This window comes from Adelges cooleyi, unplaced genomic scaffold, assembly GCF_023614345.1.
Source record: "Adelges cooleyi isolate 19-005CV unplaced genomic scaffold, UGA_ACOO_1.1 ACOO_flye_CR_arks_rails_tigmint_CR_PRNA_376, whole genome shotgun sequence".
NCBI classification, from domain to species: domain Eukaryota; kingdom Metazoa; phylum Arthropoda; class Insecta; order Hemiptera; family Adelgidae; genus Adelges; species Adelges cooleyi.
In genome coordinates, this window is record NW_026096053.1 from 9,273,109 (window position 1) to 9,289,683 (window position 16,575).

At 33.4% G+C, this 16,575-nt stretch overlaps 5 protein-coding genes across 8 annotated transcripts; 1 reads left to right on the forward strand and 4 right to left on the reverse strand.

Moving 5' to 3' along the window:
• Window positions 1-606: 606 nt before the first annotated feature.
• Window positions 607-3,370, reverse strand: LOC126840629 (uncharacterized). The gene is made up of 2 exons (XM_050576498.1): window positions 3,294-3,370; window positions 607-3,082 (listed from the first exon to the last, which is right to left on the reverse strand). Exons 1-2 carry the CDS (start codon window positions 3,342-3,344, stop codon window positions 680-682), a joined length of 2,454 nt encoding a protein of 817 aa, XP_050432455.1. The 5' UTR covers window positions 3,345-3,370; the 3' UTR covers window positions 607-679.
• A 2,387-nt stretch (window positions 3,371-5,757) lies between these two features.
• Window positions 5,758-8,470, reverse strand: LOC126840632 (uncharacterized). Of its 2 annotated transcripts, none has more exons than XM_050576502.1 (3): window positions 8,209-8,470; window positions 7,161-7,557; window positions 5,758-6,935 (listed from the first exon to the last, which is right to left on the reverse strand). In XM_050576502.1, exons 2-3 carry the CDS (start codon window positions 7,296-7,298, stop codon window positions 6,408-6,410), a joined length of 666 nt encoding a protein of 221 aa, XP_050432459.1. In that variant the 5' UTR covers window positions 7,299-7,557; window positions 8,209-8,470; the 3' UTR covers window positions 5,758-6,407. The 2 variants fall into 2 exon arrangements, with proteins under 2 accessions (XP_050432459.1, XP_050432460.1); XM_050576503.1 differs by lacking the exon at window positions 8,209-8,470 and adding an exon at window positions 7,630-7,726.
• Window positions 8,471-9,280: 810 nt separating this feature from the next.
• On the reverse strand, window positions 9,281-11,462 carry LOC126840454 (major facilitator superfamily domain-containing protein 9-like). 3 transcript variants are annotated; one of them, XM_050576201.1, is made up of 3 exons: window positions 11,309-11,462; window positions 10,932-11,002; window positions 9,281-10,801 (listed from the first exon to the last, which is right to left on the reverse strand). In XM_050576201.1, exon 3 carries the CDS (start codon window positions 10,782-10,784, stop codon window positions 9,603-9,605), a length of 1,182 nt encoding a protein of 393 aa, XP_050432158.1. In that variant the 5' UTR covers window positions 10,785-10,801; window positions 10,932-11,002; window positions 11,309-11,462; the 3' UTR covers window positions 9,281-9,602. The 3 variants fall into 3 exon arrangements, with proteins under 3 accessions (XP_050432158.1, XP_050432160.1, XP_050432159.1); XM_050576203.1 differs by having other exon boundaries at window positions 11,413-11,452; XM_050576202.1 differs by lacking the exon at window positions 11,309-11,462 and having other exon boundaries at window positions 10,932-11,149.
• Window positions 11,463-11,578: 116 nt separating this feature from the next.
• LOC126840453 (NADH dehydrogenase [ubiquinone] flavoprotein 1, mitochondrial-like) lies at window positions 11,579-13,957 on the forward strand. Its single transcript, XM_050576200.1, has 2 exons — window positions 11,579-11,714; window positions 11,791-13,957. The coding sequence occupies exon 2, from the start codon at window positions 11,808-11,810 to the stop codon at window positions 13,248-13,250; it is 1,443 nt and encodes a 480-aa protein (XP_050432157.1). The 5' UTR covers window positions 11,579-11,714; window positions 11,791-11,807; the 3' UTR covers window positions 13,251-13,957.
• Window positions 13,958-15,015: 1,058 nt separating this feature from the next.
• On the reverse strand, window positions 15,016-16,573 carry LOC126840295 (major facilitator superfamily domain-containing protein 9-like). The gene has a single exon (XM_050575940.1). The coding sequence runs from the start codon at window positions 16,571-16,573 to the stop codon at window positions 15,404-15,406; it is 1,170 nt and encodes a 389-aa protein (XP_050431897.1). The 3' UTR covers window positions 15,016-15,403.
• Window positions 16,574-16,575: the final 2 nt, after the last annotated feature.

The window sequence follows — 16,575 nt, forward strand, 5'->3', positions numbered from 1 at the left end:
ATTAAAAAAGAACAACCAACAACAATGTGTGAAGGAAAAATTAATATGTGGCCCAATATTAATAAAATAATTATAGATTTATTGATTGGTTAAATATTGAATGGTTGAGTTTAACCCTAGTAACGCATGTATTGACTGACGCTCCTATTTTCTTTAATAGATTATTTAAAATATGTATAAAGATTGATGTTCCTAACAATAAGAACCCTGCATTTAAATATCTTCTTTTTTGGTCAAACTCTACCCATAAATCTCTCTATCGTGATCTCTCCAATTTCTCTACTTCACTTTTCTCCTGTTTTTTGTTTTTTTTAATTAATAAATTCTTTGAATCTTCAACAGTTAGAGATTCAAAAGATAGTTTCTATCTTTTAGTATAATTTGATTTAAATTTTAATCATTAATCATTTTATAGACGTATTCACACTTGAATAAAAAAAAACGTAAAACTGGTTAAAAAAACAATACAAAAATGTATTTATATTAATATATTGCATTATATTAGATAAATACAATTAATAATAATTTAAAACTTTCCATTAAAAATTATAAAAAAAATGTTTGGTTTTTTTCATAATAATTATTATTTAAATAAATGTATAAAATGTATCACATATGCGTTCCTCTTATTATATTATGATTGGCTGGATTTGATACCAGATTATCTGTAATGAAACATTTATAGGTTGTTAATATTCAAATCATATTTTGAGCCCGATATCGAGTTCGACGATGATCTAGATAGGTTAATTAGTTTATGATTAGGAGGAGTAGATGATTTAAATGGGTCTGCATTAAACGATGGTGTTGGACATGGTACAGCGTTATTGGCCGGAGGACTGTATTCATTCTGACTGGATGGGTAATTTTGAGTATAATCCGAATTTATTTTTGTGAAACCCGTGTTAAACTGAGATGGTGTAAACGAATTTGAACTGATCGATTGCCCCGATTTTGAATCACTGCACACAATTTCTGAAGATTCTTTTGGCGACGAAACCGGGGAATAACTTTGATATTGCATAGATGTTAATTTTGGTGATGGCAAACTTGATATAAATTTCAACAAATTTGAATTATAAGTTGACTCAGAACTTGAAGATGGTGACGATATAGGCAGTGGAACTGGTATAGGTTGCGAAACAGTCTTAGAACATTCTGTTGGTTCAGTAACCGACGGAGAGGTCTGTGCAGACGTTGGCAACGGAAGTGATGGTAAATTTAATATGAATTTCTGTAATTCCGATTGTGATTTAAACATTGATGGAATATTAGAGTTCGGTGGAGATGAAACCGTTGAGACTGAATCAGAAAGGGAGGGTAATGATTTTTGGGGGAGTGACGATTGACAATCATTGTTAGAAGGTGGCTGTATGTTTGTTGAATCGGTCGACCATTCTGGGTTAGTACTTGAAGATGATTGAGACATCGGAATAGTTTGTAATGAAGAGTCAGAATACTGATTTGAAGTGAAAAGCGGAGAGAGTGCTGGTTGGAACACAGATGAAGAATAAGTGTCCGTCGTAGGTGCTGACCTTTGAGAGGTATAGTTGGATAATATATCTGATAAATCTGATTTTTCAGTCGGAGAGGAACAAAAAGGTGTCAACGGTAATGGTTGTGAGATCGGAGTAGGATTTGAAGTGAAATCTGAAAGTTGATTAGATATTGTCGCCTGTGGTGTCGAAGAAGAGCACTTGTCTTTTGACGGTGTAGACGTTTGAGACAACAAGGTTGATAAGATATTTGATAGATCTGAATTGGCGCACGATGATGGAGGCAACGGAAGTGATGAAGGAAGTTCATTTGTGTGAGAACACGATTTTGTGTTAGAGAGCGGGGTAATTGTAGATTGGGCGGGCACCGGGGAGGGTAAGTTTTGTGAAGGCGTTTGGGTCGAAGCCAATTGTAAACTCGATATAAGTTTAATTAAATTTTGATCAGCTTCTGACTGTTTATAAGTGATGGCCGGTGAAGGTGTCGAGAGAGGAGCATAAGTGACTGGTACACCTTGTGTTGGCGTTTGAGAACACGGGCTTGACTGCTGTGGCGCTTGAGCTGAAGAGGATTGAGCGAAAAGAGTAGATATATCCGTATTCAATGCTGACGTTGTTGGAGGCGCTGGAGCAGATATTGAAGATGGTATAGAAGTAGCACATTGACTTGGTGACGGTAATTTTGTAGGAGTTGGTTGGTTCGATCGTGCTGTTATTGAGCTGATTAGTTGATTGAAAAAGTTGGAATCTGAACTTGATGTCAAACTCTGGCTAAATGTCGATGCAGATGATAGCGCAGCAGACAGTTGATTTGACAAAGTACTTAGTATTGACGGATCGAGATTTGACGGTGAATAAGAGGACGAAGAAGGCGGTAGAGAAGATGACACGGATGCAGTTTGAGCGGCAACTGGCGTAACGGCTGAATTTAAGGTTGAAAATATGGCTTTTAAAAGTGCAGGATTTATAGTCGGTATAACAGGCGCGACCGGCACCGAGTTTGACTTTGGTGGCAGTTGAGGTGATTCGGTAGAGTAAATTTTCGAAGCAATGATTCGCGAAAGATCAGACCACAGAGCCGGGAGTAGTTGTTTAAACACAGCGGGATTGACGGCGGGCAGCGCATAAGGCACAGGGGCAAATGTCGGTATTGGAGTTTGTACAGGTGTTGGCGGTGGTTGTGGTGGTGCCAGTGTCTGCTGTTCGGCGAACGGCGAGGGCTTTAAATTCTGGTTGAGGTAAGGTAACACAGTCGGGAGTAAAGTTTTGAAAAGTTTAATTTTACTCAGTAACCGGGCTTTTGCTGGATAAGACAACGACTGGCCGGGAAAAGAAGGCGAAGCCGAACCCAAAGCCTTAGAAGCTTGCAAATAGCTTGAGTACAACGATTTTGGATCAGGTTCAGCCGAACCATATGACGTTGTAGCTGGATTGTAACATGCTAATGGATTACTAGACTTTCCACCAGAAGCGCTCATCAAATACGATAACAGCGTAGGGTTAGGAGTAGACGTTGCATATGGGCCGGACCCCAATGAAGTGGAAATCGAAGATCCATGAGGTCGACACCCTGGTTCAGCGTAAGCCTGCAAAAGATATTATATAATATGTAAACTACAATAATTATTACTGTATATTATTATATTTATCATTAATTATACATTTTATACTTTTAAATGAACTTTTCAAAAAAATTGCATAAACTCTTATTTTACTTTTATTATTATTAAATCATGTATAGTATAATTAATAATTACAAAAAAAAAATGCTCAATAGACCAACAACACTATTCATACCTTATTTAAAACGGCGAAAACGAATATAACCGATAACTGTAAACAAACCATTTTGTTTCGTGACACAACCGCAACATAATAACAACCAATGATTTCATATCCCTAACAAATCAGAGTATTTATAAGGACACCGTTATCGGTTCATCTCCAAAACGTAGAAAACATGGTATATCATATTCTGTATGGCTTTAGATGCCCAAGGTGATATGATTATCTTAGACAATACGAATTACGTATTCATGATAAAATTAACTCTGAATTAGTCATTTATTTTTTAAAAACTGAAATCTAAAAAAAAATGGCCTATTACTCACAAGTCGCATTGTTTAAGACGCGAACAATCCAAACGATAAACGGCATATTATTCAACAAGGAATTAGGTATGTTTAGTCTAAATTGAGTTTTGTATCAAACAGTTATGAAATTTTTGTTTGAAAGCAAAATATATTGAAATTTCTGTGAATGAAACACACGTATTTTCCGTTTGTTAATTACTCATTGTTTTGCAAAATTATTGAATTACCTATAAGAAAATTATTTAAAAAATATTATTTTAATTGAATGATTTTCAGCTTTGATACGAAGCTGAGAAGGTGTTGTTTTTACTATAATGTTTTTTTTTTTGTGTTCCGCGATATCTTCTTAACCACTGAACTGATTTCTTCATGTATCAGAAATCGCACCTAAAAGATATTTTATAACCAAAAATGTAAAAAATTCACTCCTTCTCCTTCAAAATCGAGAAAAACATGTACATATTATACTTCAACATACAATTACAGCGCTCTATAATATTTTTAAACATAGTAGAATTTGTTACAAATTTGTATGGAATATTCTTTAGACATAGTACTACCGATAAACGTTGGTAAACCAAAAAACTGTAATAAAGCCTAGGGTAGAAACTTTATCTTTATGTCTCATTTTCCTGCTAACTTTTAGGACTTAAAATCTGAAAATTAAACTGAAGGTAGATCTAGAATGGAGGTATAACATGTACACTTTTCTCATAAATCTGTAGTCAAACTTTATTTTCATTAAGGAAAAACCAAAAAAAAGAGAAAACTACACATCAACCGTAGTCTTTTATTTCTAGGTTGCTGTGTGAGTGAGTCTCAACAGGTATTTGAAAATTCCTCATTATATTGTTAATTACAATATATGGGTAACTATGGGAATAAATCAGACAATCAACCTTAATCGTGGTGGAAACCCCTAATACTAAAAATACAGTTTTCAACACATAATAATTTTCATTACTACTATGCTTTTATCGATATTTTTTCATTTCTAACATTACCAATTTGCATAGAAGCGTTTATTCGAAAGTAATTTTATCACTTTCAGTAGTAATAAATCATATAGACCTATGGCCTCAATATGCTTCGTTCCTACTATGCCCAATAAACTAACTTTTATTTGATTTGATTTCTTGTTATTGCAATATTGTGAATTGTTATTTTTTTATCAAATAATTTTCCAATATTATAGTATTTTATTTTTATCATAAAAATTACAACTACTCTTAATTATAAATATAATAAGCGAATTAGGATTGTACTTTTTACTCGCTTATTACATATTATACAGTTCTAAAATCAATAAGTCATAATAATTCCCTATTGGATTATTGACTAAATATTCCAACAAAAATAATTCTCTGGAACTTTGTAGCAACTAACTTTTAATGTTTGAAGTCAAGCGGTAATTATTAATTCTAACAAGATTAACCTACCGTTAAGCCGGGTGGAATAGTACATTTTAGGTGACTTGGAACACCGTGTTTTTGGTAACACTAGGTGGAGTTGTTTTTTATTTCTCTACTAAACAAAATATTTGTAAACTGGATTTCCATAAAACAAATGTAGCAAACAAAAATTAAATGTTTATAGTCAGTCACGAGTTCCGTTTCTCTTGGGTTGACAGTACTAAAAAGCATCATTGTAGACTTTAGAGGAACGACCGTGGAATAATAAAAATAATATTGTTTTTTTAGTAATTATAGACTATAGAGTATTCAGTATAGTGAGTTGAATTCATATTACTATAGGTATCGATTGTTAATTTAATAATAAAACCCCCAAAAATATGTTTTTTTTTATATTTATAACATAACTGTTAAAATTTTTTTTTTTAACTATCGGTTATAACAAGTCTACTTATTTCGCTTATTTCTATCATTTATTTTGAAGCCGACTCCTCACATTTAGTAACTTATTAAGTAATTGATGAATTTGTACATTCTTTTATACAAATTTAATTTGTTTAGTTCCAGATATTCAATTAATCCTGATTATCGGATTTAATTTTTTTCATCCAAGTTAAATAATACTACTACTGATACAAAACGCATGTATACATAAGTTAATGACGTTTATTAAAAACTTTTAAACGGTTATTTATTAATATTATAATAACTAATAAATCCATAAATATTAAATAGTTTAAATAAAGAAATACGGCGTTATTGCTTTATGTACAGTGTACTCATGGCAACTATTTAGTGACAAAGCCCATCGAACAAACTTATTGAGTTTACAAACACAACGCCTTGGGCTATGGCACATATATACATATTTATAATTCACTGATTAATGTCAGCAGCTATGAAAACATTTCTATAGCGTTACATATTATTATTGGACTACCGTTGCAAGAAGAACACAATCCGCACGTTACCGACAAGGTCGAATCGGAGTGCTGTGTAGTACCTAACTACTATAATATGTATAAACACCAAACAACAATAACGAAATAATGTAGTTTTTAGTAGGTAAATAATTTTTAAGGCGCTCGATTTAACAAAATATTTTCTATTGGTTTTTTATTTAAATTTTTTCAAAGACTATTTTTCATTTGTTATTATTATAATTTTGATTATTTTTTTCTTGCCTACACAAAAATAATATATTTGTCATACTGTGTTATGATTGGGCAAGCGAAATGTTGACAAGAAACGTTTAACAATATTTAACATGACATGCATTTTGTTGTGACTACGACATCGGGGAGATATGGTTATTATATTATTGTATAATTAGGTGACGAGGCCTATGTATACTTAAGATGGGTCACTTTAATTTAAGTAGGTAAATAATTTTAAAAGCACTTTGACTAAATTCTTAAAGACAAAAGCTGTTGTAACAATTGCGGGTTGGACGCGAGCAGATTGTACAGGCCGTTGTTCGCACTTCCGGCAGGCAAGGTTGGGCTGGTGGGAGATGCGCTCGGGGCTGGTTGATAAGCCGGCGCCGGACTGCGCGGGGCAGGTTGGTAAGCCGCCGGGGCTGGCGCAGCTGTTGTGGTACCGCGCTGGGCGGGCTGGCAGTTCAACGGTAAACCGATAGGGCCCGGCTGGACGACGGCAGGTCCGTATGGCCCGGAAATCGGGGCCTGTACGTAGCAAGGAGCGGGACAGCACTGTGCCGGTGGCGAAGACTGCAAGATGTTTGTGAGGATTTTGAGCAGTGTCGGTGTGAGGGCAGACGAGGACGTTTCTTTGTTTTTGGGAAACGCCAAGATGTTGGCCGTGATTTTTTTCGGTTGGAGAGAGGTCTGCTCGTAGTTGCCGTAAGGGCTGTAACCGAACAGGGACGACAAATCATATTGCTGAGCGTAGGGACCGTCGAAATCGGCTCGTACCTAAGGACAAACAGAACATTTTAGTTAGGTTAGGTAAGGTTTTATACTTTGCATAGTTGTAAGAAAATATTACATAGGTAGGTATTTGAAAATCATTGTAGTTGATTTAGTAATTAATATTTTGCCCATTAACAGTATAGTTTTTTTTTGTGTTAAAAGGAAAACAAAAAGTGTAGGTATCTAATACTGATACCAATAAAATATTATTGTACAATAATTTATCACCTTGGCGGAAACGGCAAACACGACGATGGCGGTAAAAACGTTAATATTCATATTTTCAGTTTCTCGGTGGTTTTTTTGTTTTTGGATCCTTTTATCGACTGCGAGGTTCGTATCGTGCCGATGACTTATATACGTCATACAAGACCCAATGCCGATAATGCAATTACAGCTGCATACCGTTTTTTTTTATCTGCGCGCGTTACAATTTTTTTTTTCTTTCTTTGCTGCTTATATCTACTATTTGCTGTCGAGCAATGGCGATTGTACAAAGAAACCGTTACAGAAACCGATTAATTTGGTATTTTTTCCGGTATAGGTAATCCAAAACCGTCGGTCGAAAGAGGGTATCCGGACAAGCCTCTGAACACGTACACCGCGGTCGCTTTTGTTCGAGACCCTGGAAACAAAAAAAAAACCGAATTTTACACTAATAATTATTTTACTGGGAAAAAGCGCTTTGTCTTGTTACAATAAAGTGGACCGACGCGATAATAGCCGTTGTAGATTTACGGTTAGGTAGATAAATGACAACTGACGTGCGTTTCTCATAAGGTACCTACACACGCGGCGATGCTTGGTTTTGGGTTTAATCGTTGTTTTTTTCTGGACAAACGCAGACATGGTCGCAAAATAATATTGTCTATCGTTAAAGATAACCCCGGCAAAGATCATAGTACGCTCGTGCCGGACACAATCAACACCAAAGTCGACAATTTGTCTGATATTATACTGACCGAATGGACCAAATCGCAAACGCTTTACAGAAACCTACAGCCCTACATTTAACGTTTATTACAACGGCCGGAAAATTCGTTGAAATTGGACTGCAACAAAATTATTGCTAAAATTCAAATAATAGGACTTTTTTTTTAAGGGGGCCTGTTCAAATTTTAGAGGGGTCCAAGCTCTTCAATAGCATGAGCCCATATTATAGGTACTTGACCGTGGAGTTACCCTATAAGTGCGAAAATTAATAAATGAATAAGTGCTATTAAAATGTAATGAATGTTTAAAGTTAACCCAAAACGGAAATGTATTTTTTACTTACTGTGTGCATTTTTGACATAATAAGTGCCCTACATATATACATACATAAGCCGCCATAGGCTACACATTCATCGAAATCATTTATTCATTAACTTAAGTTTTTTATTTACTGTTAGTTGGAAAATAATTTTTTTTGTGGGTCTTCTTAGATATGTTGGTAGATCTTTCGAGCCAACTCGACACTGTCATAATTTAATGTAGATCATAATATTTTTTTTTACACAAAATCGACTAGGTTATTAAATTTGTTTGATTTAACTAAACCTGTATTATTTGTATCAATATTTTTGTTTTACTTGTTGAACCACAGAAGGTCAGCTTATCTATAAAAGTATACAAGGATCAACTTTATGTTTATCTGTATATTAATTATTTTTAGTTTTATCAGACATAGTTGATTAGGTAAGTAGTTTGCTCTGTGCGAATTTAAATGTTCATGTAGTTATAACCATTTGTTATGTAATAAGTATATAACAGTCAAAAGTATGTTTAACCTATGTACGTGCGTCAGGGTTAAAATATAATATAAGGGTTTCAATAGCTTTGAACTAAAGTTAGAAGTACAATCATGTTTGTTATTTAATTGAATTTAATGTCCATAAAATACATAAAAGATACAAATACAATACGTTAAAATATCCATTAATGAAATCATATATACACAATGATCTCGTTAATTGTATGCAGTTGAAATAAAAAATAATATATAAAAATTAAAAACTGCAAGTCGGATATTTATAAACACTCCGAAAAAAATATGTTAATAGGGAATTGACTAAAATGAGTTTATGCCAATGACTAGTTAATTACCAGTTTAACATTTTAAAACTTAGTATTTATATAATAATCAATAAATTAAATTATATGCATACATTTAAATGATGAGCTTACAACATGAAATATAAATATTTTTATGACAATCTTCTTACACTACCTATATATGTATAAAATAAAATAAAATCTAAACAAGCGACACAAAATGTAATATATTTTAATAAATATAGTATAAGACAAATAATAGTAAATTATGAAAATAAACAAAATAAATATTAATTGTAGGTACAAAATATTTATAAAAATGTCATATTGATATCAAACAATTTTTTTTTTTTATATCATAAATGGATAATTAAATTTAAAGGTAACCGACTTATATAAATTAACATATTCATTTCGATTAAACAATAATTTTAACAAATATTTTTTTTTTACATAAGAACATAAATTTGATATTTTACTTACCTAAATCTTAACATATTACATTAACTAACAATAATAGCATCTTTTTATTTGAAAACCAGTACTTATTTTTATTTTTTCTCAGACTTAACAAATCACAAATGTACTTTGCCAATTGTGGTCTAGATAGAGAAACTTCATGCAACAAACATAAATTTATTCAATTTTTGATTTTCCAATTAGAAATTTTGATAAAATAGCACCGACAAATGCAAATATCGCTGATAAGATAAATCCAGAACTACTACCAAACATGTCCATTGTCAAACCACACACTAACGGCGATAGAAATCTGGAAATTGCGGCTGCACTAGCTCCCGCACCAGCAACAAGTCCTCGGTGGTCGGCCGAACTGTTTTCGTAGACTATTTCGTTGTTGAATCCTCTTAGGAGTGTCGCCGAGATACTGATTGGAATTAGTGCTACTGTAAATATTGCAATGTTTGGAGATATTGCTAGAGCTACGAAACCAGCCCCGAGCAAGGCAAAAGTATAAGAGCTCTTGAAAAACGGATTTTTAGATGTAAATATGTGTTCGATTTTGCCAGCAGCAAATCCAGTAATCCCGCCAGTTAGTCCTTGTACAGCTCCGGTGTATCCGGCTTCCGACGGCGACAGATTGAACTTTTCCGTCATGCCTAACCCAACAGAACTGTAAAACGCAAACATCGATGCAGCGCTTAACATTTTCAGTGAAAACGCAGGCCAACACTCTTTCCAGTCTACTTCCATTAAGTCGCTGAACGGAGACGTGTTTCTGACTTTTTTACTTTTTACCTTGGTATCTTTATTAACAACTGTATTAGGAACTGTAAGCCATACAACAATGCCATTGATAAAAAACACCAATGCAGTATAACAAGCCAAAGTATAAAAACCTTCCTTCTTTTCCATAAGATGTCCTCCAACGATTGGGCCGACCACGAATGACAGTGCTGAGAAACCGTTCATATAGCCGTACGCAGTTGTTTGTTTTTCTGGTGGTACATTATCATTAATCAGTGTTTTACATAACAGCTGTGTGTGTTTGACGCATCCTTGAACAAGGCGGACTACAGCTATTAAAACAAGTGATTTCAAGCAACCCAAGATAAAGTAAGCTACGGCGCAAATACTTATAGTCACTAAGAGAACGTTTTTACGACCATACTTATCACTGAGGGCGCCAATCGGAGTGCCGGATAAAAATTGCAGAGCTGAATATGTAGATCCTAAAAGTGCGATTTGAAAGTGGCTGGCACCTATATCTCTTAAATGCGTTCCCAAAACCGGTATTATGAAACTAATACTGATCAAATCCAAAAACACAATGGCGTAGATGTATGTATACTTGAACATATTTGTGATATTAAATTCTGAAACCCGGAAAAAATATTTAACATTAAACATTATTATATATAGCTATAAATAAATGTTAGTACTTTTATTTAAAACTTGAATAAAATAATTTGCTATATTATGTATAATAGCTAATTATTTGCTTACCTCTATCAACTATAAAACAATCTGACGTTTAAGAAGTTAAAAAAATGTTTCAATGGTCCGAAACATTCAAACTGAAAATGTTAAATTTTATTTATTATCGAAAAAATCATTTTCATTTTGATAATTTCATCAGTAAATTATATAAAAGTTAACATTAGAATAAAATGCTTTTATTTTTTAGTTTATTACAAACAAGTTGTAATGTACTCAACTATAGTGAACAAGCAATTTTACAGTTATAGACATCATAATGAGTAATCTTTAAAATATATCATACAACGAATAATTATTATACAAAGTACAAGGTCAATATTATTTTTTTTAATCAATGCTATTATATAATAGCATTGATTAAAGAAAATATTAATAAATTATACCTTAACATTTCTTTAGAAGTTTTTTTTTGGAATGTTTACAGCAAGTATTATAATGAATGATCGACAAATATTAATGGTAAGTTACTTTTTATTTGTATACGTACGTCGTACAGTTTACTTATTAGTTATTTGTTTTGCATTTTCAATACGTATATAAATATTAAACGTTATTTTTTTAATTTTATTACTCCCATCTTATTATCTGTTATTATCACCGACCAGTTTGATAATTCTACCTTATACCTAATACACGGTACATGATATACAAGAAAATAGGTACACATAAAGAGCTACAAAATATTTAAATTGATAATATGTTTTGTTAACGATAAGCGTTATCACTTTGCAAATTTCGTATGAGGAAATAAGTGACGAATTAAAAACTATTATTTTTAACCCATTCAAGGTAAGTGTTACTATGTTTAAGTATTTGTACACTATTATAATCTTTTGACGCTTTAAACGCGGTTATTGTATTTCAGTTGCTTGTTTACCAAAAATGAATAGTTCGGTGTTAGCGAGGTCAAAATTGGTGACTAAAGGTCATGGAGCCTTTGGATTGACAAATATCATCTTAAACAAATTCCAGTTACAAGCCCGTCACAATAGTACCGCGGCTACACCAGAGTTGAAAGCTTCATATGGTAACCTTTCAGATTCTGACAGGATTTTCACAAATCTTTATGGACGACATGATTGGCAGCTGAAAGGCGCACTTAAGCGCGGCGATTGGTATAAAACCAAAGAAATCTTAGATAGAGGTATGGATTACATAATAAGTGAAATGAAAACTTCCGGTTTGAGAGGACGTGGAGGTGCTGGCTTTCCTACCGGAATGAAATGGAGTTTTATGAATAAACCTTCAGACGGTCGCCCAAAATATTTAGTCGTCAACGCTGATGAAGGTGAACCCGGTACATGTAAGGATAGAGAAATTATGAGACACGATCCACACAAGCTGATTGAAGGGTGTTTGATTGCTGGACGAGCTATGGGAGCTTGTGCTGCTTACATTTATATCCGTGGAGAGTTTTACAACGAAGCCTCAAATTTACAACAAGCTATTTGTGAAGCATACCAAGCTGGTTTAATAGGTAAAAATGCATGCAATTCTGGCTTTGATTTTGACGTTTTTGTTCATAGAGGAGCTGGTGCATACATTTGTGGTGAAGAAACGGCTTTGATTGAATCCCTCGAGGGAAAACAAGGCAAACCTAGGTTGAAGCCTCCTTTCCCGGCTGATGTTGGTGTTTTCGGATGTCCGACTACAGTGTCAAACGTGGAAACTGTTGCTGTGGCTCCTACAATTTGTCGTCGCGGTGGTAACTGGTTTTTGGGACTGGGTAGACCCAGGAATTCTGGAACAAAGTTGTTCAATATATCTGGACATGTTAATACACCATGTACTGTCGAAGAAGAAATGTCTATTCCGTTGAAAGAGCTGATAGAACGCCATGCCGGTGGCGTCGTTGGCGGATGGGATAATTTATTGGCCGTAATTCCCGGTGGGTCGTCCACACCACTCATACCAAAACATGTATGCGATACTGCTATAATGGATTTTGACGGATTAGTAGCTGCACAAACAAGTTTGGGAACAGCAGCGGTAATAGTAATGAACAAACAAACCGACGTCGTACGAGCCATTGCTCGTCTAATTATGTTTTACAAACACGAATCCTGTGGCCAGTGTACACCGTGTCGCGAAGGCATCAATTGGATGAATAAAATAATGTACAGGTTTATTGACGGACAAGCGCAATCTTCAGAAATTGACATGTTGTGGGAGATCAGCAAGCAAATCGAAGGCCACACAATTTGTGCTTTGGGAGATGGTGCCGCGTGGCCAGTACAAGGATTAATACGGCATTTCCGACCAGAGTTGGAGAGTAGGATGAAAAAATTCCAAGAGCAGAATGAAAAGCAAGCTATATCAAATTAATAGCTGTTTCTATAGTATTTATTTGAAGTTTTTGCTTTTATATCCAAAAAGGAAACATATTTCAAATCAAATTTGTTTTATTCAAACACTTTTAGTAATAAAATTACCGTTGTTTATATAAGCATATACGGGAAAACAATAAATTGTTAATTCAACAAGACCTGTATCACAATCGAAAGTTAACATTTTTTTTTTTATATCACTTTGAAAACCAGTTTGTAAACACAAAAACATTGTATAGTTGTAGCTATAATAATTAGTTTATAATAAATACTTCGCAATATGTATTAATGTACCTACATATAGGCTATAATATACGTCATGTACTTTTATTCATTTCTAGTTATCATGAATACATGTAGGTAGGTGATATACCTACTATGTGTATAATAACATTACCGTAAACTTGTCCACTTGTTTGTATTTTATCTGTTTTATTCGTTTTGATATCTACCACAAATGTAAATGTATTAAAAAGTTTTTGAAGGTTTTACATTATTATATAAATTCAAAACAGTTTACATTTAATAAACTTTGTTGATAGATGATACATTGAGTAACTAATAATACATTTTTTTTTTTTTGGTATAAAAATGTTGATCAAAAATAGGAAATGTAAACAACAGTTACAGGCAGTTTTTTGAAAAATCTTAATTTAAAGGATAAGTGTGTAATTATTAGTTCATCAATAATTAGCCTTTTTTTTTTGGTAGTTAATTTATTATTAGGACTATTACAGCATCTTTAATAGTGATTTAATTTTTTTTTTATCTAAACATGTTTACGCAAAAAAAGAAAAAGGTACCCTTCAAGGTGATTTTAGAGATAAAAACATCTAGACAAGATTTCCAAGGGATCTCATATTATGCATTATGAATTCATCTACAATGCATATAGGTCAATATTTAGATGAATGTAAAAGTACATTTTCTAGCTTTTTAAAATGTTTGGAATTTGTTTTCCGATTAATATTTCGAAAAAGGAATAATATTATGAGGTTACCTCGGAAATCATGTCCTCTATCTTTTTTTTAATTATAAATTTCTTATCTCTTGAATCACTTTGAAAGGTACTTTAATCCATCTTGTGTAAACATATTGTTTTTACGTTTAAAAATCATTGACGAGGCGTCCTCTTAATAATCTCTTTTTTTAAGCTTCGATGAGGTTATTGTAGTATAGGTTGCAACCTATAAGTTCTCAAGTCATATTGAATGGCTTATGTACCTATGATGTTAAATCTTCAATGTAGTAGCACAGATTAGATTATATAATCCGTAGTTGTAGTAAAGTATGTATATCGCCCAAAGGACAATTGTTGCGTCATATTATGCAACCGAAAACGTCAGTTTTAATTTTAAATAGCAGTACAATTTAATTGGAGTTGTTCCCGGCCATTAATTCGATTATTATCTATAATTTATTTATGCAATTGACAAGATTACATTTTTTCCAAGTTATATAGTTTGCTAATTATCCAAATTTGTGCTTGTTAGCTGTTATTTTTCAAATAATTGTAGCGAAAAATATAATGTAGGATGTAGGTACATAATAATTTAAACAGTGATGTCATTGATATTTATGTTGTTAAAACCGAATAATAATAATTTTTTTTAAAACGTAGCTAGAAGGAAAATGCAAACTTATTGATTGCCACTAGCTAAATTACAACATAGTTGTATGTAGTAATTATTTCCAAGGTAATTAGCGGGTAGTTATAATATGTAACGTAGGAAGTCGCCTTATAGCAAAAAAAAAACTATACATTTGATCTTAATTATTATACTTATTTATTAGGAAATAAAGATATGAAAAGTACCCGCACGTCGAGCATAACTGCACAAATTGCATAGAATCACAAAGATAGATTTTAAAAATCTTTTACAGTAATACAATTAAACACACTCGAAAAGGTTTATCTTATCGTCGAGTATACAAAATAATTGCACGTATTTGATCAGTTTTTAATACAAATAACATTACATTTATACAATATTTAACCTAGGTATTTGTTCGTACATGGGAACATGGTACATTTTACAAAATACTTATGTAAATTGACGAATTTAACTTAATAGTTCAATACAAATAACAGTAACTGTTGCGATGCATAATAAAACTAGAAAAATAATTTAATACAAAATAAATAGTATTTTACGTAATTTTACTCTTGATTTTATTATAATCGTAGAACTTGGCTACCATAGCACCAGACAAAGCAGCTATGCTTGCAAAAGCATATGCACCACAAGCACCAAACTTATCCATGGCTATGCCGATAATCATTGGGGAAATAAATCTAGCTACTCCGGAAGCACCCGCCATAGCACCTTCGACGGTGCCTCGGGTTTTTTCATCGCAGTGTTCTGACACCAACTGGTTTAGGAACACTTCGATCAGAGTTCCACCCGTACTGACAGGAATCGTAAACAATAAATAACACAATAAACTGGGTTCAAACGCGAAACAGAAATACCCGAAAGACAATAATAGGAAACTGTAGAAGCACTTGTTGAACGTGCTGTACGAATGGAATGCAGACGCCAATTTAGTGACAAAAAATCCAGTTGCTACGCCGATCGAACTGATGTACGATATTGTATAACCAATGTGGGAAGAATCGAGTTTATATGTCTCTTTCAGGACGAAATACAATGTTGTCATCAATGTTGAAAGTGTGGCCGTATACATGATTCGCATGAACAACAACGGCCAGTACACAGCCCAATCCAATTCTTTCAAATTACTGAGCATCGATTTCTTGTGACTACTGCTTTTGATTTTTTTGTCTGGCACACAACACACTATGATGATAACATTCAAAGTGCAGACCAAACTAGTCAAACATGCTACATTATAAAAACCATTAGGTTGTTCTAACATGCGGCCGCCGATGACTGGCGAGATCATGAATGCCAACGAAGTGAAACTGTTCAATCTGCCGTGAGCGCTGAGATGCAGATCTTTGGGTACGTTGTCGCCTATTAACGATTTATCCAGCATTTGTGTATGTTTCAAGCAGCCTAAAATTATTCTTATAATAGCTAACCAAAGATAAGTATAACATTGTCCGATACAGAAAAATCCTATTACGCTGACCATCATAGAAAGTGTAAGCATTCGTTTGCGGCCATAACGATCGCTAAGCGTACCCACTATAGGACTCGTGATCATTTGCAAACCCGAGAAAAAAGATTCCAGAGTAGTTATTTGAAAGTGTGAAGCACCAATTTCTCTCAGGTGACGATTGAAACCAGGCATTATCAAACCAAGACTGGATGTGTCTAGGAAGCCAATGGTGTATATATAAAAATATTCAAACATTT